General features: G+C 35.8%; 2 protein-coding genes and 1 long non-coding RNA gene across 7 annotated transcripts in view; 2 read left to right on the plus strand and 1 right to left on the minus strand.

Moving 5' to 3' along the window:
• The first annotated feature begins 1,149 nt into the window (after positions 1 to 1,149).
• On the plus strand, positions 1,150 to 26,976 carry LOC109192084 (putative late blight resistance protein homolog R1A-10). Of its 2 annotated transcripts, XM_019342685.1 has the most exons (9): positions 1,150 to 4,571; positions 4,887 to 4,998; positions 5,488 to 5,696; positions 5,787 to 6,882; positions 7,004 to 7,276; positions 7,397 to 7,491; positions 7,738 to 7,858; positions 7,945 to 7,997; positions 8,721 to 8,972. In XM_019342685.1, exons 1-2 carry the CDS (start codon positions 1,173 to 1,175, stop codon positions 4,947 to 4,949), a joined length of 3,462 nt encoding a protein of 1,153 aa, XP_019198230.1. In that variant the 5' UTR covers positions 1,150 to 1,172; the 3' UTR covers positions 4,950 to 4,998; positions 5,488 to 5,696; positions 5,787 to 6,882; positions 7,004 to 7,276; positions 7,397 to 7,491; positions 7,738 to 7,858; positions 7,945 to 7,997; positions 8,721 to 8,972. The 2 variants fall into 2 exon arrangements, with proteins under 2 accessions (XP_019198230.1, XP_019198229.1); XM_019342684.1 differs by lacking the exons at positions 5,787 to 6,882; positions 7,004 to 7,276; positions 7,397 to 7,491; positions 7,945 to 7,997; positions 8,721 to 8,972 and adding an exon at positions 26,947 to 26,976 and having other exon boundaries at positions 7,742 to 7,863.
• Positions 3,179 to 26,985, minus strand: LOC109192101. Its single transcript, XR_002056048.1, has 4 exons — positions 26,912 to 26,985; positions 25,246 to 25,255; positions 15,069 to 15,071; positions 3,179 to 3,191 (listed from the first exon to the last, which is right to left on the minus strand). It is a non-coding gene; the product is annotated as an uncharacterized LOC109192101 (long non-coding RNA).
• Positions 20,189 to 27,837, plus strand: part of LOC109192086 (putative late blight resistance protein homolog R1A-4) — a 93,011-nt gene continuing 85,362 nt past the window's right edge. For 3 of the 4 annotated variants that reach the window (XM_019342694.1, XM_019342696.1, XM_019342695.1), the window contains exon 1: positions 20,233 to 20,365. In XM_019342694.1, coding sequence (XP_019198239.1) covers positions 20,263 to 20,365 — 103 coding nt within the window. In that variant the 5' untranslated portion in view covers positions 20,233 to 20,262. Of the gene's footprint in view, positions 20,366 to 27,837 lie in introns of all 4 variants that reach the window. The other variant, XM_019342697.1, reaches the window with a different exon arrangement.

Raw genomic sequence — 27,837 nt, forward strand, 5'->3', positions numbered from 1 at the left:
AAATACCACTATCCAACCCCTAAACTACTCTACTCACTCAGAATATAAGAACAAAACACATGAACATTTATCAATAACATAAGCCAACAATGTAATAAACAAATAAAGATGGAAAAATAACTTCAACAAACTAGAATCCAAAGAACACAATAACAAGGTAATCTAAGGTAAAGTAGATTGGTAATAATAAAATACCATAAATTGCAAATTGCTAAGGAAGATAGAAAAAACCATAAACTGTAAATTGCTATAGTACTCCTATGGCGGCTCTCTATGCAAAAGGAGAAAAAGATATATTTATAGCATTTCTCCAGGGTTTCGGCACACGTGCACCGCACGGACGTACCACTGCATTTGCGGTTGCATCGGTATGGCATGGGTATGGTGTGCTCGTGCAGAGGACAAGCTGCGCTTGTGCATTATGCACGGGCGTGCCATCGTCCGTGCGCGACTTTGTCTTCATGTCACGTCCTTTTTAGATCTACTCCTTTGCGCGTTTTCTTCTAATTTTGCTTCCGCACTCTAAAATGATCAACTTTTACTTCCTTTTCCATTTTTCCTTCATCCAAAGTGCATTTGCGTAATTTTAAGCACAAAATATGATTTTTAGTTCTAAAATCCAAATAAACACCTTGAAATCAACATAAAGAGTGGGAAGAAGAATGTGGTAAAATATGATACAAAATAAGAATTGTCAAGAGTACAAATATTTCTTTTCCAACACAAAAATAATAATGGGTAGAAAATATTACATGTGCTCCTATTTTCTACTCTCATCTATATATAAAATCTTGATGTAAATACTTGTATTGAGATGCACATAACAAAAGTAATTTGAAAGGAGTAAAATTTAAGAAGTATGATTTGAGAGTCTACGTAGATTAACTCAATTGCATTATTAAAGTTGCCAATTTGAAAGGACAATTGAATTGTTGAGTTATGAGGTTGAGATGGAACTTGGAAGTGATGTTTAGGGCCGGCGGCCGGGCATGGTAACTGGTAAGAAGACGAATAAAGATAGCCAGGCAGTCAACAAGCTCTTCTCGGACTCTTGATTGCATATTTTATCTAATTAATCTATCTTTCAGTGTGCAATTAATTAATATCAAAACTTAAAGCTTCTGTATATTACATACTTTTACCAAATTAAAGATTGCAATTGGGAGAGAGAGATGGCTTGTGTTGCTTTAACTTCTCTGATTAGAAGCATTGAGATTGAGTTCCTGCAACCCACATCAAGGGTGAAGCTGTCTCTCCATCGACCACTAATCAAATCTTTCCATGCGAACCTTTCTTGTTTGCAAGCCTTTCTCCAGAACAAATCCAGTGGTGATGGAGATGGAGATGGAGATGGAGATTTAGAAATCCAAATCAGAGACTTTGCACTCCAAGCTGAAGATGACATTGAATCACAAGTAAGCAACTTCCTTTTAGCTCTCTTAGCCAAAGGCCCCAAACATGAAGAAGAAGCTTCCCAGGAGCTCCGTCAAACCCTGCGAAAAGCAGCCAAAATTGCGGCAGAGTTGTTGCAGATTATCAACAAAGAAAAGGAGCATGAGAGAAAGATGGCTTGTGTTGCTTTAACTTCTCTGATTAGAAGCATTGAGATTGAGTTTCTCCAACCCACATCAAGGGTGAGGATGTCTCTCCATCGACCACTAATCAAATCTTTCCGTGCAAACCTTTGTTGCTTGCAAGCCTTTCTCGACAACAAATCCAGTGGTGATGGTGATGCACTCAGAGATTTAGAAATCCAAATCCGAGACTTTGCACTCAAGGCTGAAGACGACATTAAAATTCAACTTAGCAACACCTTTCTTGCTGAAGTCGACATTGAAATACAACTTAGCAAAAGAGAAAAAGCTTTCCATAAACTCCATCAAACATTGGAAGAAGCTGCAAAAAATGCAGCAGAGCTATTGTCGGAGTCATGTGTAAGTGAGAGAGAGAAGGCTAGTGTTGCTTTAACTATTCTCATCACAAAATTTAAGCATTGCATTAATTTGCCACGATTCCCAGAGGTGTATTTTGGTGGTGCAGCAGCAATGGAATCTTTCTTAGAAATGCTTTTTTCTCTGCGAGCCTGCTTATTGCAGGAGGGGAATTCCAATTCCAATTCTAATTCTGGGGCTGCAATCACAAAATTGGAAACCAAAATCAGAGTCTTCGCACTCAAGGCTGAAGATGGCCTCCAAATACAACTAAACAACTTCCTTCTAGCCAAACACACCTCCAAAGAAGAAGCCCAGAAGCTCAGTCAAACCTGGCAAAAAGCAGCTGGATTTGCGACAGAGTTGTTGAAGAGCATCAAAAAAGAAAAAGCTTCACAAGAAGCAGCAGAAAGGGCAGAAGTGTTTTTGAACTGTAATAAAAGAAGCAATGAAGAAGTTGATGAAGATGAGGCAAATCAAATTCAACCATTAAAACATGCTGCAGCTTCCAATTCTCCCAATGTTGTTGAGTCTGAGGGCAGAATGGTTGGTCGTCACCATGATTGTACAGTCATAAAGGACCAACTCTTTTCTTCCCATTTTCAAAAACTAATGATAATCTCAATTGTTGGAATGGTGGGTATTGGAAAGACTACTGTAGCAAGAAATGTGTATGAAGATCCATCAGTTTCATCGCATTTTGATGTAAGAGGTTGGGTTACTATACCTCAACACTACAATAAGAGCAGAATGCTAATCGACCTTCTTCAGTCAATGACACCAGTGGAGCCAAATGTAATTAAAAAGGGAAGCACTCCAAATCAACTAGAAATGCAGGTACGCGAATGCTTACGTGGTAGGATGTATCTAATTGTTTTGGACAACATTATGAGCAATCAAGCTTTGACTGACATCAAACAGTGTGTTCCTGATGACAAGTTTGGAAGTTGCATATTACTAACCACTAGACACTTCAACCTAACCGACCGATATAAATACTTGAGCTGCTATATCCATAACATGACTTTGCTAGATCCAAAAGAAAGTTGGGAACTGTTTTGTAATATCCTTTCTATTGATGAAGAGCACTTGGCCCCTAAATATAAAAAAATTAGGAACCATGTTGTGGAGAAATGTGATGGATTACCCCAGTTAATTGTTGAAGTTGCCAAGCGTTTATCTAAATGCAACAACATACAACAAGGGTGGAAGAAGATTGAGAAGGAATTAGAATCATTGGGATTTCTAGATCACAATGAACTCATGGTCGGTTACAATATGTTACCAGATTCTTTGAAAGTATGCTTTCTATACTTTGGAGTCTTCCCAAAACGTAACAAAATTCTAGTTAAAATGCTTATAAGGTTGTGGATTGCTGAGGGATTTGTGAAGCCATTGGATCATAACGAGTTAGAAGATCAAGTTTATGAGTACTTACAAGAGCTTACTAATAGAAGCCTTCTCTTACTTGAAGATCTAAGTTTTGATGGCAAAATCAAGACTTGTAGAATGCATAGTGCTATGCATAGCTTCTGTGTTGTACAAGCTCAGAGAGAAGTTATTTTTTGTGCAGTAAATACTCAGCAACATTTAGGACTGCCATTAAAAGCATTTGCAAATTCATGTCGTTGGCTAAGTTTGTACTCACACAGTTTTGACTATTATGTGCTCTTTGATATGAACATCGCTCGCTCCATTTTCTTCTTTCATGAAAATCCAGAAATGTTTGTTCCTCCCAAGCTGTTAAGAGTTTTGGCTTTTGATACTTCTATATCACTTCAAAGAGTGCCAGTGCAATTAGGGGGTTTAGTTTTTCTGAGATACCTATCCATAACACAATGGTTCGAAGATCTGGATGATGTAGTGTCAGATAATCCAAATTTAGAGACACTTGTTGTTTCTGGTAATGGAGCACCAACTGTCCATTTGCCATCTAGTATTTGGAAGTCACCACACTTAAGGCATCTTGAACTTGGCAGTTCATATATGGTTGGTCCTCCAAGTGCAGATAAAAAGAATTTACAAACATTATCTTGGGTGGTGAGACCGGTTCATTGCAGAATGAAGGTGTACAAAAAGTTCCCTAAGATAAAAAATCTGAAAATTTTGCTAAAGGATGACTTAGATCCCGGTCACATTGGATTATATTCCCGCAATCCTACTATTTTGGATCATTTTAACTATTTGGAAGGGCTTGAGAAGCTTAGCATTTCGGTTTCTATTGGTTGCAATGCAGCCCTTCCAAAACAGTGTAGGTATCCTTTAGGACTAAAGAAGTTGAAGTTGAGTGGGACTTATATTTCTGAGAGCGATTTAAACGTTATTGCCAAGTTACCCGAGCTTAAGGTGCTCAAGTTGGAAAATGCCTTCCATGGAACAGTATGGAATGTTGCTCGAGGAGGATTTCCTAAATTAATATCCTTGCTCCTTGAAGCTAAAGAACTCAAGCAGTGGGTACTTAGCAACCCGGGTGACCTTTGGGAGCTCAGACACTTAGTCTTAAGATCTTGTAATTGTTTGGAACAGATACCAAAGTGTCAAGGTTACAAGTTGAAATCCATTGAGTTGAAGGGGTGTCACTCTTCCCTTGTCACTTCTGCCAAGCAGTTTCAACAGGATTTTAAATACAGAAATATTGAGGTCTGAAGCTAAAGCGTGTTTCATTCTTAATTTTTATTTCTTTTTAATTCAGTGCTGACTTTCTTTACAGAATCAATCACTGTTTCTTTTTTATGATCTCATTTGTTTATTGCATTATTTTTCATTCTTAATTTTTATTTCTTTTTTAATTCACTGCTGACTTTCTTTACAGAATCAATCACTGTTTCTTTTTTATGATCTCATTTGTTTATTGCATTATTTTTCATTCTTTTTCTATTCAATGCTGATTTTTTTTTTTTTTTAAACTATTTTATATTTCTGATCTTATTTTGTTTTCTGCATTATTTTTCACAGATCAAAATCCTGGACCCCAAATATGATAAATCACAGAATACAGATACAGAAGTGTCTATGTAAGACGACTTTGGCAGCCTCACAGTATATACGGAGTAACTGTTACAAAATGGTATGTGTTAGGTTACAAGTGCTGATTTTTCAATTGTGTAATTTTGCACTTTCCAGGGTTACATCCCACTTTATTTTATTTTATATAAGTAATTATACAATCTTGGTTTGGACTTAGCTTACACTAGAGTCAGGCTTGTATAGTTGTACATACAAAATGTAAATTCATTTTTATAATTTAGAATAATATTACTCTGTCACCAAGTTATAACCTGAATGAAGATCGGGGCTGTGGGTTGGAATGGTGTTGTTTACTTGTACAGTTATATTGAAGGTATAATTTGGTTGTTTCCTTGGACCTCAGCTCTGAAAATGTGCAGTCAAGATGACACTATGATCTAATTCGGTAACATAATTGAAAGATGCAGTATTGCTTAACCTGGTTTTGTCACTGTAGTATTGTCAAGACAATAAATAGCTCGTGTAGTTACTTTCTTTGGTTAGAAGTTAATGATTTCTCCTCGTGAACGCAATAAACTTACTACTGCAGAGTATCCAGAAGTTGGTAATAGATGCTACTGAAACGTGGGCTCAAGATTGAGCTGTCTGTCAAAAAGACAGTGGATCACCAAACATTGTGAAAGAGATAGATCTAATGTTGATGTTTTGTCTTTTTGAAGAAATCATGTTGGTGACTCCGGCAAGCTGCCACAGATACTGAATGACACCTTCAATTTTGATCAGATCCTAAATGGCAGGGTATGTTGCTGGAATTGCATTCTAATAAGTAATAACTTTATTAACTAACATTCAATTCAAAATATGCTAATAGATGGTATTGAAACACAGGCTCAAGAGTATCCTCTCAAATGGACAATGGTCAATTTTTCCTCACCGAACATAGTGAAGGAGATGCATGTTAGTCATTTACGATGTACTGTCATTGGTGAAACCCTTGATAGTGCGTTTGAGTTAACTAATATGTTTGGCGTTTTTCATAAGAAGCATGTTGGTGGCTATGACAGGCAGGGTGATTCATCTGGTGCCTATAGAGATTATATGACTTTACATGCCTAATGCCAGTGCAATTAGGGGGTTTAGTTTTTCTGAGATACCTATACATAACACAATGGTTCGACGATCTGAATGATGTAGTGTCAAATAATCCAAATTTAGAGACACTTGTTGTTTTTGGTGATGGAGAACCAACTGTGCATTTGCCATCCAGTATTTGGAAGCCACCACAAATCCACAATTAAAGCATCTCAAACTAGGCAATTCATATATGGTATATCCTCCAAGTGCAGATAAAAAGGAGTTAAAAACATTATCTTGGGTGGTGAGACCAGTTCATTGCAGAACAAAGATGTACAGCAAGTTCCCTAACATAAAAAATCTGAAAATTTTGTTGAAGGATGGGATAGAGCTCCCCAGTCACATTGGAGGATGTTGCAATAGTCCTATTTGTTTGGATCATTTTTACTATTTTAAATGGCTTGAGAAGCTAAGCATCTCAGTTTCTATTGGTTGCAATACAGCCCTTCCAGAATTGGCTAGGTATCCTTCAGGACTTAAGAAGTTGAAGTTGAGTGGAACTAATATTTCTGAGAGGGACTTAAATGTAATTGCCAAGTTACCCCAGCTGAAGGTGCTCAAGTTGGAAAATGCCTTCCATGGAAAAGTATGGGAAGTAGCTAAAGGAGGATTTCCTGAATTAATATTCTTGCTCCTTGAAGCTAAAGAACTCAAGAAGTGGGTACTTAGCTCCTCGACTGACTGTTGGCAGCTCAGACACAGAGTCTTCAAATCTTGTAATCGTCTGAAACAGATGCCAAAGGATCTTACAGGTTACAACTTGGAGTCAATTGAGTTGGAGGGGTGTCGCTCTTCCCTTGTCGCTTCTGTCAAGCAGTTTCAACGGAAGAAAAGTTCCAAAAATCTTAAGGTTAGAAGCTAAAGGTCTTTTCTATTTAATGCTGACATTTTTTATTTTTTTTACAAAATCAGTTACTATTTCTCTTTTCCTGAACTGATCTCATTCTACTTTCTGCTTTATGTTTTCATAGATCAAAATCACAGAGTACCGATACAGATGTGTCTACAGACACATTGGGCAGGTGATGCATAACCGTACCCTTCAAATCAGTCTATGTTTCCTTTCCTACGGGAGAAGTTGAGATCAAGTGGCCGCGCGGTTTAATTTCTCAGATAGGCATTTAACAGTAATTGGCATGTTGCGTCAGCTTAAGAAACTTAATCTCTCTGATTTTAGTTTCTGTTGTCGCTGCTGCCATGCAGATTCAAAAGGGCTGCATCCATTACGAAGAAGAATGTTTGAGGTTAGAAGCTACATATATCATGCCTCATTCTTAATTTTTTATTTTCTTTTACATTCTTTAGAAAAACAGTTAATATTTCTTTTTCTGATGATCTTATTTCATTCTCTCCATTTTCCATAGATCAAATTCAAATTCAATGGGCTTGAATACGAGGAATCACCGTATCCATATGTAGAGACTGAGATAACAGTGAATTAAGTGGTATTAGAAAAATGGTATGTACACAGATAGTGAATGACACCTTCAGCTTTGATCAGATGCTAAATGACAAAGTATATATGTTGCTAGAATTGCGTTCGAATAACTTCATTAACCAATCTTCAATTCAAAATATAGATTTCTTGTTTGGTGCTTCTCATTCCTTGTTCAATTCCAAGTGCTATCATTATAATAATTGCCTAGCTTGTTTTAAAAAAATGCATTGGATATTCTTTGACAGCCAAATGGTTTCTCATTCGCAGGCAGGCGATTAAGGATAAACTTCCTCAATTCAACATCATAGAAAGAAGCAGTTTTGAATAGCTCAAGGCAATGGATGGCTGAATAGTAGAGTTGCTATCTTTGATCAAGAGTTGTGTGAATGTATGGTGCTATTATATTGCTTTACATCTGGCATGGGTTTCTTTTCTGTTCTGCAAATAATTCTTTGTTTTGATATGGTTTTGCAGAAAAGTTTTTGAACTGGGAAGCTGGTAGTGCTCAAGCTATTGGAAATGTTGAGGTAAGAGGAATTGGTTGGTTACTTTGTTCTGCCTATGGCTATGGGTGATTGATATTTGATTTACAAGGCAACTATAATTCTGAAAACTTCTCTTATTAGAATGAGTAAATACCTAAAATGGTCCCTCGACTATAGCTAAATTCACAAATTGGTCCTTGACTTTCAATTTCAACCAATTAAGTCCTTAACTTTGTAATTTTGACACGATGTGGTTCTCCATCTATTTGATCATTTGTTGACCGTGATCGACGATCTCCAGAAGAACCTTCAGCTCTCGTCGGAGCACGTGGAGGCCTCCAGGATGACGTTGCACTGGTTCGGAAACACGTCGTCTTCTTCGCTCTGGTACGAACTCAACTACATTGAATCTAAAGGGAGGATGAAGAAAAGCGAGCGGATTTGGTAGATTGCTTTTGGCAGTGGATTCAAATGTAACTGTGCGGTCTGGAAATGCAACCGGAACCTTAAAAATCCGACGATGGACCATGAAATTACATATATATCCTCAACAGTCAACAAACGGTCAAATAGACAGATGACCAAATTGTGTTAAAATTGCAAAGTTAAGGACTTAATTGGTTGAAATTGAAAGTCGAGGACCAATTTGTGAATTTAGCTATAGTCGAGGGACTATTTTGGGTATTTACTCTATTAGAATTGATTGCAAATTACCTGTATTATATTGCTTCAAAGCAAAGATTGATAGTGATCTTGGTTTTAAAGAATGGATCTGCTCATCTCGGGATTTGAGGAGGTTATCTTTGCGCATATTATGAGGGAAGGAAATAGGTGTGCTGATTTTCTTGCCAATCTCGGTCAATCTGCAGAAATAAGAACGACAGTTCTTGAATCTTGAGGCCCTTCCGGAAGATATGTTGAGGCTCCTGGTTGTTGATGCTAGCGGAACAAGATTTAGAAGAGTCAGATAGTGTCCGCTTAGGGCGGTGGTGGTTATCACCAAAAAAAAAAAAAAAAGAAAAAAAGAATGGATATGCACTTTGGCATTACTACATTATAATCTTATTATAATTGATTGCAAATTACATGTTAGCTAGGTTGTCTCTTTTAATAAATTAGCAAGTTGTTTGAAGCTGATAATAAGATATTTTTTAACTTTTTATAAGTATTATTATTTTTCTCTTATAAAATTACTTTATTCATACCCATTTTGTGTCGTGACATTATCACATTATTATGTAAACTTTTTTTTTTAAAGTATAGCACAAGTTGATGATGGTGTCAATAGAGTACAAATTTGTAGTTGTTAGTAATATATAAACATATTTTTGGATGTCTTATTTGCAATTTTTTAATATGAAGGCAGGTTTTGCATTTTTTTAAATAATAATTTTGTTTAAATTAGTGAGCAATATTTGGTCTAAAGTTACCTCCCATTGACTATTATGACATTTTGAATCAAGTTTTAATTAGCTTTATATTTGCTATACCAACACAAATGATATTAAGATATCATGTAACGAATTCATGTGATAGCTAATATTTTGATCAACACAAATGATATTAAGCTCTCAATAAAAGTGTTATTGACTCTTTGTGTTTCAATAGGTTCAAAAAGTAATTATAAACAAATATTACATTGTAATAGAGTTGATAGCATTCAAAAAAAGCTTTCGGTGTTAAATTATTATTTATTTTAATTTAGCCTGCCAACATTAATTGTCAAATTGTCTTACTTGCCGGTAGTTAGCCTTTCGAACCTTTCGAATCTCCAATTAGGAATTTTTGAAGTTTTTTATTTTACAAGTTGGCCATATTGAGGCATAATTGTATTAAAAAAAAAAAAAAGTGAATAATGTATTCGTATTCCCTTGTGTTGATGATGATGTCAATGCATACTACAAATTTGAAATTGTTAGTAATATATAATAAAATAAATTTGGAGTTGTTTGGATGTCTCATTTAATTTACCATTAGAATATGAATATGAAGTGTACCATTATGACATTTCAATAAAGTTTGACGGAGTATAAAATTGGAGAACGTACAACTCTTCACTCAAAATGTTGAATTCTCAATCATTGTCCTTTATATTTTGATCCAACAAAATATTTGGGAAGATATAAATTACGGTGACTCAATGGCCACATGGCCAAATGTCGATGCACACAAGGGATTTATCCAGGGACGGAGCCAGGACGAAATAGTGCAGGGGCCAACTACGATTGAAGTACTAAATCAAATACATTGATATCCCGTTAACATATCTCAAAATAATCATTACATTACAAATTCAATAAAGTTTAGAATAAATCATTTATAATTGAATCTATATTAAATTATTTTGCAATATGCTTTTCAATGCATATTGCTTTGTACGGTTGAAAGAATGAAAACATTCACGTATGTTTTAAAAGACTATTGATTATTTCTTGAAAAACCCTCTTCACAACATAACATAATAGCAATTGTTTTCTCAAATACATATATATACTACATAATTGTTAAATTATTATGCATTTTAAATTAAATACAAAATTTATCACACAACCACAAATTTACATAATTAACCAAACAAATGCACCTTGATATCCATGATTTAGAATCAAACAAAACAATTATTTAAGATAAACAATAGAATATGAAACAAAAATTAACCAAACAACTAGTTAGAAACAAAAAAAACAAAAACAAAAATTAACTTGAAAAATATGCATAGATTTTGTTAATGACAAATTATCTTATTATAACTTATATGCCGCATATATGCATGGTTCTAGAGAGAAACTAGTAAGTAGGTTAAATGAGTTTTAATTTGAATGTGAGTCAACAACATAGAAAATACATAATTTGAAATAGGAGATAATTGAAAAAGTTGAGAAGATGAAGAAATTTATAACTTTACTTGTAAGATTAATTAAGTGGAGGGGGGCCAAATATTTTGAAAAAATAACAAAATTTAAAATTCTATATAATATTTTTTTTAAAAAAATTAATACATATATAACATTAAAAAAATTTAGGGTGGGGGAGGGGGCCAAAGCCCCCCTAAGCATGCACTTGCCTCCGTCCCTGGATCTATCACTCAACTACACACTAAACTGCAATTAGGTTATCGAATTCAAAAAAATAAAAAGCAATTAGATCTCTGAATAACACAAACTCATGCAATTAGACTCAAAATGACATGTTTACCACAAATTATGCTAACGTGGCGGTTAACGATTTTAAAAATAATTTTAAATAAAAAATGAATTAAATTTAAAAAAAAAAAAAAAAAAAAAAAAAAAAAAAAAAAAAAAAAAAAACTAGAACGGCCAGAGACGATTCGTCTCCCGGCAGGCTTCGTCTCCATAGCCAGAGACAAAGACCTTCATCTCCAGCCACTTTCATCTCCATGGCTGGAGACCATCTCTTCGTCTCCGGCAGTTCTAATTTTTTTAAAAAAAATAATTTTAATTAGTTATTTTATTTAAAATTGGTAACCGCCATATCAGTACAATTTCAGGTAAACAGGTCATTTTGTGTCTAATTGCATGAGTTTGTGTTACCCTTGCACAAAAAACCCCTATTACATGTGGTATCTGTTCATATAAGCCCAACGAGTAAACACCGCCCCCATTGAAGCTTGAACACATGATCCCCCATTTTTGAGAGTCACTTCTGTTGGGGAAAATTGCAACGCCAACGCGCGATCTGGAAGCCTTTTAAGACGCACGGACACTACGGATGTGTGGTAGAAAGAAAATCTGTGCTGTGTTATAATAACACTACCTTAAAAGCGTTATTTGCCCGGTAACGGTGCAGTTAGAACCCTGGCACGCTTTCGACCGGCTACACAGACCTACTACGGATAGCTTGCACTAGCAATCGCGTAGGCGAACCTCACTATTGCTTAGACGACGGGAGGGAGAAAGAGAATCAAATAAATGACTCGAATTCAAGGTGTGTTTTGAAACGATGTTGGGAGCTGCTATTTATAGTAAGCAGCCCCCCCATCCCTTCGACAAAAGGAAGGACGCATATCATCCACAAATAAGCGCAATATGCGCTGTTTCACATTAATAGCGCATGATGCGCTATCCACCCCTTCATTTCCCTTTGAAATTTTCCAACAATCCCCCACAAATTTAAAGGGGAAAAAAAGAGTAAGATCTGAGCAATACAAATGAGTTGATCCTAGTGACACTGAGTAATCTTCTTCCCGGGAGTGATGTTAATCTTGAGCTCAGCGGGTAGATAAATTTTGAACTCGAATGCACACACCAACTCAAAAAGCAGGTTATACAAAAGTCAAACTCTTTGACTTCTTATGAACACCCTTAGTATTAAAGAATGTTACGTCTGTCTCAAATATGGACTTCTACCCTGTCAAAGTCTATCACAAAACAGACTTTTAAATGCTCCTAACAATCCCCCCACCATTGAAGGGATTTAGGCTGACGCTGTCATTGCCTGATAACGATCAAAACAAATTTTCATGCCAGTGTATAAAACTTGAACTGTCATATAGTGACATTGAGTACTTCTCTAGACGGGAGTGAATTTGATCTTGAACTCATCGAATAGACAAAGTTTGAACTCAACGCACTTAATTTGCTTTGGTCGCCTTGAATCTCATGAGGTCATACTCACGACCCTGAGATATCCCCTGTTAGGTCTATTCTAGGATAGACCTTCAACTCTGTCAAGTCTACCTCATCGCAGACCACCATGATCGGCTACAGAGTATTTATGGGTCCCAAACCCATTTCCCTTGATGTGTCAAGGACGGCCTTTCTGTTTAGGCCCTTTGTGAAATGATTTGCAATTTTCCTTTCAGATCTCACAAAAACCATTGTGATTACCCCATTTATTATTAGCTGCCGTACAGACTCATGTCTGACTCTTATGTGTCTACGTTTCCCATTGTAGACATCGTTTTGCGCAACACAAATGACAGTTTGTGAATCACAATGTGGTGAAGGTGTTGGACACTCCCACAACTACACGGTTATCACCATGTTTCTTAGCCACTCAGCTTCTTGGGATAACCCCATTATCTTTCATAAGAGGCGGTTAGCCCTTTTCTACTCAAGTTAGGGATCTCTTTAGGTCTATCTCAACATAGACCATGGTAGCCCTTTTCCAATCAAGTTAGGGATCTCTTTAGGTCTATCTCAACATAGACCATCCCAATTGAGTATAAGGCACCAAGAGCACTTTGTACTCATGTCATTATGCGGTGAATTCATTAGGTTTGTCTCAACAAAACCACCCTTTCTCAAAGAGTTATGAATTCATTAAGAGCTGTAGCTCAACCTCACAAGTACACACACTGTCGGAATGACCAACTAGTGTACTATTTTGTAACTCTTTTCATGGCTTCGTTTGACCACAGAAGTGGGATTCACCACGAATTCATTACCACTTGGACTTCAAGTCCTTCCAATGAGTCAACGACTAATCCTCATAATTAGCCCTCAAGTAAGTTGATTCTTTTGACCAAACTTACATGCATTTTGACGAGTACTTCGTTTACTCGTAAATAATCCCTTGAGATTTTCATGTTTAACATGAAACATTCTCTTTCATCATTATTCTCAATACCACAGAGAAACTTTTGATGAAAATATAAGGAGTTTATTACCCCCACAAGCAACACTTACAAATAATTTTGTCAAACGTATTTGATCTCTTACCCAGACTGATATTTGGTGCCCAACTTTAGCTCCTTTGTAGACTGAGTTTTGCCGACTTACTTTGTGAACCATTATAGCAGTTTTGCACTCTGCCTGATACATGCTCAACAGTTGAATATATTTCAACAAACTTGGTTATCTCAATTGATCACAATTACCCTTTAACTAGGAATTATAGGTATTTCAATATGACTCAACCAAGAGTTTAAATAATATATATACAAGTGCTCATTGTTAGTAAGCTATAGAAATAATGTTGTCCACATGCTACATCAAGTTGAACAACATAATCACAAAATTCACATCATATTCTTATAAGAAATTAATCTCATACAAAAAGAATATGTTTAAGTTCATATTTATTCGGAATATCTCTCAACAATGAGACTTCAGAGTTGCCACTAGCACAATTTTCCTTCCCTTAAGGAATTTTAAAACTCATATAAAGCATTCATAGGATGCAGATCAATATTACTATTGCAGTACTTCAACAACTTCTATTGCAAGGCTTTGATTGTATTAGCAACATATGAAAGTCAACCTCATTTCAGGTAAAGATCAAGTGGCGCTCTAACTAGCCTGCATGATCAACACCCTACTTCTTAAAAACTCCCAGGTCGAGTGGTGAAACCGAAGTTTACTTAAAAACCATCTTCCTAGACAGAGTGTTCAAGAATGATGACTTTTCTATGTTCTCACTAAATTACAATTGAAGCCTATGATATATGCTCTTATTTTTATACAAATAATTTTGGTAAAAGATTTGAGCAATATCTATGCACGAATTATTTCAATCAATGTCATTAGTATTCAAAACACTAAAGAAATAAGTACTACTAAGTAATCAAAATCTAGACTGCTCAACTAGAATTCAGTACTAAGATAACCATACTTCATGCGAACCCTTAGAACCAGAGCAAAAATAGTTACTCAAAATAACTATTTATTTAAAGAGACTCAATACTCATCTTGTTCTGTCAGATTGACTTTTGCTGGTTTTGCCCTTGTGATGGTAGCACTGGTGTGCTCGGTGTCCTTGCTTTCTGCACGCAAAACACCTTCCTTTAAACTTCTTGATTTTTCTACTCCTTTCGTTGTAGACGGTTCTGACACTTTGATTTTCATTTCCATTGGCACCGTACTTTTCTGACAGTGATTCCCAAATGACTTTTGCCGAATCTTGTTTGACATAGATGTCGAACAATTCGTCATTCATTTGTGACAGTAGGTATCCTCTGGCTGCCGCATTGTCATTTCTGAATTGAGTCAGAGTTACACCCGGTTCTTGACCCGGAATGTAATCTATTTCAGGACTGCTTTCTCTCGATTCTTTACCCGGAGTGTAATCAGGTTCATGATTACATTTTGTAGCACCAAACGGAGAGAACACTGTTGGAGTAGGTTCAGGTGCAACTGAAAATAGCACGTAAACCAACTTTAATTGTTCAAAAAGAATAAGCATTCTTTGAGCCCATCTGTTGTAATTTCTCCCATCAAGCGCGGTGATCTTTGATAGATCCGGTATGACAGAAGGTGTCATAATGCTAAAGGTTGACTGTTGCAAATTAACGCTTTTAACTGTTGGGGAAAATTGCAACGCCAACGCGCGATCTGGAAGCCTTTTAAGACGCACGGACACTACGGATGTATGGTAGAAAGAAAATCTGTGCCGTGTTATAATAACACTACCTTAAAAGCGTTATTTGCCCGGTAACGGTGCAGTTAGAACCCTGGCACGCTTTCGACCGGCTACACAGACCTACTACGGATAGCTTGCATTAGCAATCGCGTAGGCGAACCTCACTATTGCTCAGACGACGGGAGGGAGAAGGAGAATCGAATAAATGACTCGAATTCAAGGTGTGTTTTGAAACGATGTTGGGAGCTGCTATTTATAGTAAGCAGCCTCCCCATCCCTTCCACAAAAGGAAGGACGCATATCATCCACAAATAAGCGCAATATGCGCTGTTTCACATTAATAGCGCATGATGCGCTATCCACCCCTTCATTTCCCTTTGAAATTTTCCAACAACTTCATGCCGCCACAAGATCTTTGGCATGATAAGAAATTTAAAGTCATTACTCAAGGATATACATGGGGTATATCTTGCTCTTTTATAATAGTCTGCAAAGTGCAAACCACATAAGCAACCGTTATTTCGTGGAGCAGGGTCTACACCATGCGCATTATGTACCCTTTTCAGATGATGTATATGTAGTTAACATATTATGCAACTTCAGTTAACAGATTATTAATATGTTGTAGTTAACATATTATGTACATTCAATTTATTTACAGGTACATAATTTGTTAACTGAATATACACAATATGCTAATGGTAAATACATAATATGGATTAGAGTTCATAATACACATGGTGAACTTAATTCCGCGATATAATTTATGATATACCAGCGAAATAAATCGCACTAGAAAATGAACGAAATGTACAACTTCAATAATAGCTTAAGGCTGAGATCAGACAAAAAGTGAACATGCTTAACATACAATAAGAGACGAATCGAATCCTACAACTATTGTATAATTTAGAAGAGTTTTTTCCACTTTTGGTCCTATGACTTTAGTGTCTCCGTCAACTTAGGTTCACAACTTTTATTCCTGACATAAGTAGTGCTTGACTTTGATTTTTTTTCCATTTTTAGTCCTTCCGGTCATCTGAGCAGTGAGTTCCGATCGAACAACTTTTTCTCTCCAAGTTAACCTCTTGTTGATCCCTATACATTCCTTTAACTTCAAAGATATGGTAATCACATTGGGTAGCAATGCAACTTGCAGCTTGATTCTCAATCACAGCTAACTTATCTAAAATCCTAGGACAAATACTAGTAATCCATGCCTTGCCAGTCTCCCTACAGTTATACATTTTTTTCATTAACATTTGCCTCATTGATTCTAGGCATCCAATAATTGGTTGTTGTCTTGCTTCAGATATGGCACTATTAAAACATTCACAAATATTATTTACCAACATATCACTATGTGAGTGACATGAGAAGTGTGATCGCGACCATTCTCTGGGATGTTTATCAACTAACCACTCAAATGCATTAACATCTAACTCCTTCAAAGCTCTAAAAGCTGCAGTAAACTCAGAAACAGTATATGCTCTAGCACATCTCCACAATGCATCTTTAATAGACTTACCTTGGAAGCCTGCTACTTTCATATTCCCATAGAGATGTCTAACACAAAATCTGTGTTCCATTCTTGGTATAACATCTTCATGTGCTGCAATTATCCCCTTCTGTTTGTCAGAAATTAGAGTAAATTGATGCTCAAAATCATCTGAAATCTCCAAATCCCTTTTCAACAATTTAAAAAACCAAATCCATGATTGTTTTGTTTCCTTCTCAACTATGGCATAACATAAAGGGAAAATGCGATCATTGGAATCTATTCCAATTGCAGTTAACAACACACCTCCTGTTAAATTCTTCAAGTGAGTGCCATCAACTCCAATAATTGGCCTACAATACTTGAAGCCCTTCTTGCATGCATCCCAACACATGTAGAACCTTAGAAATCTTTCATCCCCATTCAATTCTTGTAATTCACTCATCTTAACTGAATATTTGGACATTGGATTTGTTCTTTCAATTTCTAACACATAATTCCAAATCTTATTAAAGTTCTCTTCTTCATTTCCTTGAATCATTTGTTTTGCTTTGGCTAGCACTCTATAAGTTTGCCTTTCGCTCATATTAAACTTGTCATCATTGTGCACTTTCTCTTTAAACTTGAGCATCTTCCAGTCTTGATGAAATTTAATCTCATTACAGCATCTCTTAGCTACCTTAGATGAGTTCAACATCCCATTATCAAAGGCCCATGAACAACCTTCATGATTTTCCTGCATCTTTAAAATCCTCCATGACAAAGAGTTAATCACTTTTCTAAGACTTATTCTAAAAGGACATCCATCAGTTTTGCATTCTACAATGAATCTCTCTTTATCATTCTTCACAACTTTAAGATCTTTACCATTTTTAATTGCATAGTTTTGCAATGCATCCTTGAATTCTTGCTTAGAGGCAAATGTCATACCTAGAGTGAAATGTGGGTTATTCATATCTCTACTTGGCCTAAAACTAGTCCACAAACTGCCCGATATCTGACCATCACTGTCTGACTCCACAACAGAGGCATCATCGGAAAGGTTTGGTTCAAATGAATTATATAAAGTATCATTAACCCCACCAATGTCAAGTAATGGGTCTACATGAGTCTCAAAATCCATGTCATCCCTAGTTTCATTGTTATCAAACTCCTCTTCATAGTTCCAATCACTCTCACTGCTATTAGGTCCTGCATTTTCACCTTCAAAGACAAATATACGTTCAACACTTGGAATGAAAATTGCATTTACTTATAGTAGCATCACAATGGTGTTCTGCATGCAAGCCGGTCAACAAAGCAGAAAATATTTGAGAGATAACAATTGCTAAGCAAAAAATAAAAGAGGAAAGTAACACTTCTGCTTTGAGGAAAGTAACAATTGCAAACCAAAAAATATTTTGACTATATGTTCTCATCTGCTAGGAATTTTTCATTATTCAATGTTAATACTTTTTACTGTCTAAGGAACGCATTGTTTGGAACAATTCATTTCTATTGGCACTAATAATGGTCCCCACAGAAATGCAAAAGAACTGACAAACACTTCAAATAAAGTAATGTCTCACTAAATACCAAATACATAAAAAAGAGATCAAGTATTTCATATTTGGTCCCTACAAAAATACACAACAATAAATTGAATAAAATAGACAAATTAGCTCATACAAATCATAGACAAGCAATATATAAACTGCTACCCTTATCTCTCCTAAACTACTACCCTATTCATACAACGCCCCCCCCCCCCCCCCTCCCCCCACCCACATAACTAAAAATTCAAAATTTTATCATTGACTCTGTGATCATACCGTATGCCGTCATGTTCGAAGAAGATGCAACTATTTGTGAAGCCATGCCAGTGAAGCCAATATTATACTTGGTGTTTCTTCATAGATTTCGTTCCGGCGTTGCTGATTAAGAAGGAATTTTGGCTTGATTTGAGTTAGGGTTTGTAGTGGTTTTGTTGCTTACAGTGGAGGGGGCTGCGTTTCTATGAAGAGTCTTGTTGTTGACGACGAAGCAGCGGATGGGTTAAGACAATTCATTAATTTTAATTTTTTTATGGATAGTGAAAGACTTATTTACCCTTCTAAAATTTAAATATACAGGACAATTTATTAATTCGATCGGAACTGGCCGCTCAGGTGGCCGGAAGGACTAAAATTGGAAAAAAAAATCAAAGTCAAGCACTACTTATGTCAGGAATATAAGTTATGAACCTAAGTTGACGGAGACCCTAAAGTCATAGGACCAAAAGTGGAAAAAACTCTAATTTAGAAATAAAATGTACACTTTTTCTTAAAATAAAATAAATAGTCTCCTCACTCTCCTGTCTCTCCCTAACCTGACAATTATATATTTATGTAGATCATATCGATTACCATGTAGTGTGATAGCATTCCGTTACTATTCCAAATAGATTGGTCGTAGATTCGAAAAGTCTTTTGAATGAAAGTGTTTGAGAAAGCTAAAGCTAACTCAGACTCTTTTCTTGCAAATTGCAACAAAAATATAAAGCTAAGTTGTAGAAATTGTGGGTATCGGAAAACTACTCTAGCAAGGGTTGTATGAAGATTGATCAGTTGTATCGCATTTTGATGATTCTTATGATTATTGTACAAATAAGGGCATATAACGAACAAACTGTATTTAAGCAAAAGCTTTATGGTAAGGTTCAGGGGTTTAGATTTGGTGCATCATATTAATGCCTTCAACTAGATAACATCATATCTGCCAACTACCATGTAGTGTGATGGCATCCGGATTATCTATCCAAGTAGATGGTCAAAGGTCCAATTTCAGCTTCTATAACTCAGATTATAGTGAAGGTGATGTTCTAGCACTTACTAGTGACAAGTTCGAACATTGTTTGGACTTGTTGGGTGATGTGAGGGGTGGACAACACGGGTGTGGGGTGGGGTGAGGACTTAGAATGAGTCGCGGCCTATATGGCAGATTGGCAGGTCGAAGGACTGGGGTGAACGACTTGGGATGAATCGTGAATGTAGTTGGCTAGTTGGTATTCGCATGAATCGCGATATCGATTGATATGACAAGTCAACAGCTAAGGACGAACGATTTGGCTAGTTGGTATTAATGTTAGTAGCATTAATTTAAAAATATAATTACAATATTTCCAAAAAGATGTTTGCTCACGTATAAACAATAATTTGTTAGGAAAAAAAAATGAAATTCATGTTTTACCTTTATTTTTAAAGAAAAAATATATACACTTAACAGAAAGAGGAAAAATTATTACTTTCAAAATAATTAAAAATTAATGTAGATACATGAATAATTTATATAAAAAAATTACTATAAACATACAATTTAATTTTTTTTTTTTAAAAAAAAAACCATTTTTTTCAATAAAAAATTTACTACAATGAATGAATACCCCTCTGGAACTGGCATTTTCTCTTCTCTTCTCAAACAAACACAGAAAAAATAGTTGAGGTTGAGTGAGTTAACCTAGACTCTAGAGAGATGGCCATTGTTGCTTTAACTTCTCTCATGTCAACACTTGAGCTTGAGTTTTTGCAGTCCACCCCAAGGCCAAGGTCAAGGGTATCTCTTGATGAAGATGAAAGTGGGTTGATGTGTTGTCTGCTGAAGGGTCAAGTAGAAATGCTCCATAAAAAGCTTTGTTCTTTGCAGGCCTTTCTTGAGAAATTCAAGCGTGGTGGTGGTGCTAAAATCAATGATTTGGAAATCAAAATTAGAGACTTTGCGCTCAAAGCTGAAGACCACATTGAAATACAAATCAGCAACTATCTTGTGGCCAAAGATGGAGGGCATCCACAAAAAGCTTCTGACGAGCTCCATCAAACCTTGCTAGAAGCTGCAAAAAATGCAGCAGAGTTGCTGGAGATGCTGAATGAAGAAGGTGATGAGGTGAAGATGGTTGGGCCTGAGAATGTTATGTTGAGTGGATCCTCACAGTCACAGTGCTTTGAGGGCAGAATAATGGTCGGGCGTCACCGTGATCGTACAGTGATAAACAACTTCCTCTTCGAAAAATATGATGGACTAAGAGTAATTGCAATTGTTGGGATGATGGGTATTGGAAAGACTTGTTTAGCCAGAAGTATCTACAATCATCCCTCAGTTGCATCGCATTTCCAAGTACGAGCTTGGATTACTTTACCTCAAGAATACCAGCATGTGGATCAAACACTACGGGATCTTTTGTCGTCAATTTCCGGAGTAGAGCCTGAGCCAGTTGAAAGTAGTCGTTCCTTAAGTGGGAGACTATATCAACGATTAGATAGTGAGAGGTATCTAATTGTTTTGGATAACTTATGGGACAATTCAGCTTGGAGACACATCGAAAAATGTTTACCTCGTCGTGGTGGCAGAAGTCGCATATTAATAACCACGACGCACTTCAATCAGAAAAGCTATGCTGGTATAACTTTTCTTAAGCATAACTTGGCTTTTCTGGATCCAAAGGAAAGTTGGGATCTATTCTGCAATATCCTTTCTCCCAAAGAATCTATGGCACCTAAATTTGAAAAAATTAGGAGTGAGGTTTTGGAGATATGTGAAGGATTACCACAATTAATTGTTGAAGTTGCAAAGCGTTTATCAAAATGCAACAACATACAACAAGAATGGAAGAAGATTGAAAAGGAATTAGAGTTGCTGGGAGTTCTAGATCGTAGTGTACTTGCTCGCATATACAATCAATTGCCAAAATATGTGAATGTTTGCTTTCTATATTTTGGAGTCTTTCCAAAACGCAGTGAAATCTCAGTTAAAACGCTTATTAGATTGTGGGTTGCTGAGGGATTTGTAGAGCCTTTGGAGCATAAAGAGTTGGAAAATGTAGCTTATGAGTATTTACAAGAGCTTGTTGATAGAAGTCTTGTCTTAATTAGCAGCCGGAGCTCAAATGGCAAAATTAAGACTTGTAAGATGCATGGTAGCATGCATACTTTCTGTGTAGGAGAAGCTCAAAAAGGAGGTATTTTATGTGCAGTAAATACTATGCAATTTCCAGGAGTTTCATTAAATGCATTTGCAAATTCATGCCGTTGGTTGAGTTTATACACACATAGTTTTGACTATTATGTATTGTTTGATACAATTAACTCTCGCTCCATTTTCTTCTTTCATGAAAATCCTGAAATTTCTGTACCTCTCAAGCTGTTAAGAGTTTTGGCTTCTGTTCCACCTCCATTCTTCCGAAGAATGCAAATGCATTTTGGGGATTTCATTTTTTTGAGATACATATCTGTAGCACAATGGTTTGAAGGTCTGGATTATATAGTGTCAATTAACAGTAATTTGCAGACTCTTGTTGTTTCTGGTAATGAATTACAAGCTACTGTCCGTTTGCCATCCAAAATTTGGGAGTCGCCACAGTTGAGGCATCTTGAACTTGGCAATTCCTATACAGTAGATCCCCCAAGCGTTGAGAAGAAGAGTTTTCAAACATTATCTTGGGTAAGTCCAACCTATTGCCAAACGGAAATTTATAACTACTATAACAAGCTTCCAAGATTAAAAGCACTGAAGATTTTCCTTAAAGATAAATTAGAGCTCAACTGCACTTGCGGATCTTGCAGTAATCCCATCATTTTGGATAATCTTGAGTATTTGGAAGGGCTTGAGAAGTTAACGATTTCAGTTGCTATTGACTGCACTGTAACCCTTCAGTATTCGTATTATATGTTTCCTTTGTTACTGAAGGAGTTGAGGTTGACTGGGCTTAATCTCTCTGAGAGGCATTTAAATATAATTGGCATGTTTCCCCGGCTTACTATGCTCAAGCTAGAAAATTCCTTCCATGGAAAAGTATGGGAAGTATCAGAAGGAGGATTCTGTCAGTTAGAATTCTTGCTTCTTGAAGCTAAAAACCTGGAGCAGTTGAAGGCTAATGAATATTCCTTCCCACATCTCCAGCGATTATGTCTAAAATTCTGTTATTGCCTGGAAGAGATCCCTCAGAGTTTTGCACATATTTTCACGCTGCGGTCAATTGAGTTGAAACAGTGCAGCCCTTTTGTAGTCGCTGCTGCCAAGCAGATTCTAGAAGGACTGCTTCCAATGCGAAGAAGAAAGTTAAAGGTTAGAAGCTATATCATGCTTTATTCATAATTTTTTTAAATTTTCTTTTACATTCTTTACAAAAGCTGTTACTATTTCTTTTTCTGACATCATTTCATTTCCAATATTTTTCCATAGATCAAAATTGACGGGTCTGAATATGAGGAATCACAATATCCACAAGAAGAAGATGACTTGGCCGAGATCACAGTGAGCTAACTGTTATTAGAAAAATGGTATGATACATATCTGCCAATTAATTCCTACATACTATTTGTTATATTCTAACATGACTAGTTTTCTGTCTTCTTTTTCAAAAAAAGGCATTTTATATTATTTGACAGACAATTTTTTCACATTTGCAGGGCATTAAGGATAAATTTCCTTAATCCCAGATACTTGTCAGTTGTGCGTTCCTTGTGAAGATGTACTGTCATCCGTGAAACCCTTGCCAGTGTGCTTGAGTTAATTAATGTTGATGTTTCTCAAAGGAATCGTATATGTTGGTGGCTGTGGCATGGAGGTTTATTCATCTATTGCCTATATGAGATGATGAGATGACTTTACATCTCTGTTTATTTTCTGTTTTGCAAATATATTCATTCTTGGTTTTGATATGCTTTTGCAGATTGGTGTGGTCATTGAATATGTTGCAGAAAAATTTCTAAATTTGGAAGCTGGTTGTGCTCAAGCTATTGGAGTTCAGAGGTAAGAGGAATTGCTTGGTTATTTTGTTTTGTCTCATCTGATTGATATTTGATTTGCAAGGCTAATTAAGTATAATTTTGAAAACTTCTCCTATTAGAATTGGCTATATATAACCTCCAACTAATGCGTCCTGTATGGCTTCAAAGCAAAGATTTGACAGTGATCTTGGTTTTAAAGAAAGGGCTCAAAATCTTGAAGTCAGTCTTTAGGTGATATGTAACCATTTTATTTTAACTGAGCGCTCGTTTTACAATTACAATATGAAATAATCTCCCAAAACTCACACCTCTTTGATTGCTAACAACTCCACTTTTATAATGCAAAAAATTTGAGGGGTTAACTAACCACTTAAATGGTAGTGATAAATGGTTTATTACAATGCAGTTAAAGGTTTAATTTTGCGATGATGATGATATCTTTCTTGCTTTTTTCCCCCCTTGTAAAACTGTAATACCCACAACCTTATAAATAATATATATATATATATGTTTAGTAAATGAGGTCAACAAGTCAAAGCTTATTAAAATTTGATATTAGATAAAATTATTAAATTACCCTTCTCTACTCTTAAAGATTAAGGAATCCCTTGGTCTTGGAGAAAGATCTCTTTTAAAAGAAGATAAGGAGAGTTGACTAGAGAGATAAGGGAAGGAAAAATCTTGAAGCTTTGATCTCCATCTTCTTCAACTTTAGGTCTCAAGTTATTGGGAGTATTCTAGGTGAGTTTGATCTCCATTTTTTCACTCTTTTTGAGTTGGGTTTATCATTTGAGCCCTAAGATTAATGTTTGAAAATATTAGGGATTTTGACAAGGAGTATTTGGGCGAGTTTAACAGCTAAGATTTGGATGTTTTTAGGTAAGTGGTTAACTCTTCTCTCCTTATTTTGCAAAACCCATAAACTATTTTAGAATCTCTACTACTTTGAATGCCCATTTAAGGGTTAGTATGAGTTAAAAGTATTTTGGACTATGATATGTTTTTGGACTATTAAACTTGACTAAAGATATCTTTGGGCATGCCTAAGTTTGGATTCTGTGAATAAGTGAACATGACTATATTCCTATGTGTATGATTTGTACTAACATGTTTTGCTCTAAAAGAGGATCATATAATTTATTTGACAATTATTAGTTTATGATTTCATAATATTACTTTTGGATATGTACTTTGTTATGTGATCTTTAAGGAATTGATTTTTGCTACAATGGGCTATTTGATTATAAGAATTATTTTGAAGGTTTGACCAAACTCATGAGGCAACCTACATTTTGTTGTTTGTTTTGTTTGGCTTCGAACGTTCCTAATTGCTCATTCCGAATCGTCGAGCTTGACTCATTCCTAATCGTCGAGTCTTTTGAATTATTTGTTGGAACGTTCCATCCGGCTCATTCTGAATCGTCGAGCCTGACTCATTCCGAATTGTCGAGTCTTTTTGAACCATTATGCCGATAATGGTGGTTGTAGGTTGCCAATGAGTCATATGTTAATGAATGATTGGTGCTTTTGAAAGTATTGTGTTATGAAATAATGTTGATGCCCATGTAGCTAAAGTTTTCTGTTTTGGGAACTTGTGTATAGTATGATGAAAGTATTATGACTTCGATAAAGTTTAAGGATTGAGTTTTGCATCTATTTATTACTCTAAAGCTTTTTAATTTGTACTCTATTGGGGGTTACTTGATCCGGGGTTGAGAGGAGTACCACTTACTGGGCATTAGCTCATTATTTGTATAATTTTTCCTCATGTTTCAGAGTAGTTAAGGACATGTGAATAGCACGAGCACAAGTGGTGGGGCCTTGAAGGTGACTCGTGAAACTAGGAGACTTAGTCTTAGTATTGGACCTTATCACGGACTTTTGTTTATTTGGATATTCTCTTTGACCCTTTGTATTTTTGGTAAACCATTGTGCTTGGTTTCGGTGCTTGTGATGCATTTTGGACATACTACTCTTGATTGTAAATCTTTAATAGTAGATTTGATGAGTTTTTGGGAAGAAATAGTTGATTATATTTTGCCATTTTAACTGTGGAATTATCATGTATTCAAGTGTTATTATGAAGGTTCCGAGAGGTATGTATGGTTAGGCTGCTTATTGTTACAAGTCTTCACGTAACGATACGGCCGGGTCATGTCCTAGAAGTGGGGCGTGACAAAAACAGAGTAGTGAGGAGTAAAGGAAAAGATTGGTAGGAATCTATGAAATTTGTCGAAGCAAAATTGAAAAGGTTTTCCAGCAACTTGGAGAAAAATATACTGAAATTTCTTTCTTTTGTTAAGACTTAAGATGAATGTGGATCTGTTACATACAGGAAGGGCTCATGCACAATACATGTTAAAAAATTGATGTTCACTAAAAACAAACATCCGACTTTTTGTTAGAACAAAATAAAATCAAGAAGTAAAATAAAATTTGAGTAGAGGGTATACAAATTACTGATATTTTAGAAATAAAAGATGTGGATTTTCAAAGAGGAGTTTCATGTGATACTAATGTTGATGTTTTGCCAGTATGCTCAAGTTAACTATGGAAATAAAGTAGGGGGGAGTTGTTCACATTACTGCAAATAGAGTAGGGGAGTTTCTCTCCCATATGGGAGGTTGTGGTTCAAGCCTCAGTGGAGGCGATATTGACTCTTTGTGCTTCAGTAGGTTGAGAAAGTAGTTATGAACATATACTGCATTGTAACAGAGTTAGTAGTACTCAAAAAAAAGTTGGGGGAGTTGTTTACATTACTGCTGGAAATGTTTTTTTTCTTTAAGCGATTAGTACCACTGTCTTCATGTATCTATTTCCATGTGTCATAGTCCATAGGCATCAGGTTAAGATATGTTAGAAGTTAAGTGCTCTGATCTATATTTTTAACCACATCTTCTTGCAGGCTGCAAATATAGGAGGTTGATTTCCATCTGATGAGAATGTGTATCCCAAATCTAGCTATATTAATAAACTACTAATTATATTCTAATAATTCAAAGATCAAATCGGATTACTACTTCTATTTGGAAAATATCACCTAGGATAAATGAAAGAAACAGCCATCTTGCCTTGCAGCCTGAAATATAATAATGATGATGCAGCATTTATGTAAGTGTTGTTTAAGAAATCAAAGATATCAAAAAAGGTAAGGAGTTTTATGTGATACCTTAGCTTAATATCATATCTGCAAAGTTATAGATATAGATGTAGTGATGACTTGGCCAAGATCACAGTTTAGTTAACTACTGCAAAATATAGTATTTGATCTATTATAAAACATGACTGGTTTTCTGATTTCTTTTTCAAAAAATGCATTTGATATTCTTTGAGTCTTTGAGAGACAAATGTTTCTCGATCATTTGCAGGGCATGAAGGGTAAACTTCCTCAATCTCACATAATTGAGAGTTGTGGGTTCCTTGTGAAAGTAAGATGCTATTGCAGAGTTTCCAAAATATGATAGTAGATGGTATAGAAACATGGGCTCAAGAGCTCTGCCAAATGGACAATATAATGGTCAGTTTATCCTCACCGAACATTGTAAAGGAGATCAATAGATGTGTGTTGGTCATTTGTACGTGATGTACTGTCATTGGTGAAACCCTTGCCAGTATGCTCGAGTAGTTAACTAATGTCAATGTTTTTCAAAGAAATCATGTTGGTGGTTATGGCATGCATGCAGGTTGAGCCATCTGGTGCCTATATGATCGACCGGGATGATGAAATGACTTTACATGTCTGTTTTGCTGCGATTATATTCATTCTTTGTTTTGATATGCTTTTGCAGATTGGTGTGCTAATTGAATGCCTTGCTGGAAAGTTTCTAAACTGGGAAGCTGCTAGTGCTCTCAAGTTATTGGAGATGTAGAGGTAAGAAGAATTGCTTGGCTATTTTCATATTTTGTTCTGTCTTTGCCAGATTGTTATTGATTTGCCAGGCTAATTAAGTATAATTTTGAAAACTTGTCTTATTAGAATTGACTATAAATAAATCTTATGCACCCTGAATGGCTCCAAACCAAAGATTTTACAGTTATCTTGGTTTTAAAGAAAGGGTTCAAAATCTTGGACCCCAAATATGATGAATCTCAGAATACACATACAAGACTTGGGCAGCCTCATAGTCTATAACTTTAGAAAATGATATGTGATACGATACAACTTACAAGTGTTGAATTTTTAATTGTGTATTTTTTTTTACATTTTCTAGAGTTATATCCCACTTTTTTTAAAAAAAATATTTTATTTTATTTTATTTTTATAAATCAAAGTAATTATGCAATCCTGGCTTGGCAGTTGGGCTTACACCAGAGTCAAGCTTAT

Source organism: Ipomoea nil, unplaced genomic scaffold (genome assembly GCF_001879475.1).
Source record: "Ipomoea nil cultivar Tokyo-kokei standard unplaced genomic scaffold, Asagao_1.1 scaffold1768, whole genome shotgun sequence".
NCBI classification, from domain to species: domain Eukaryota; kingdom Viridiplantae; phylum Streptophyta; class Magnoliopsida; order Solanales; family Convolvulaceae; genus Ipomoea; species Ipomoea nil.

What these genes read in the sequence shown, in the direction of transcription:
- LOC109192084 (XM_019342684.1), top strand. Translation starts at nt 1,173, where the DNA reads ATGGCTTGTGTTGCTTTAACTTCTCTGATTAGAAGCATTGAGATTGAG. An exon ending in TTAAATACAGAAATATTGAG is followed by an intron (nt 4,572 to 4,886) that starts GTCTGAAGCTAA and finishes TATTTTTCACAG; the next exon opens with ATCAAAATCCTGGACCCCAA.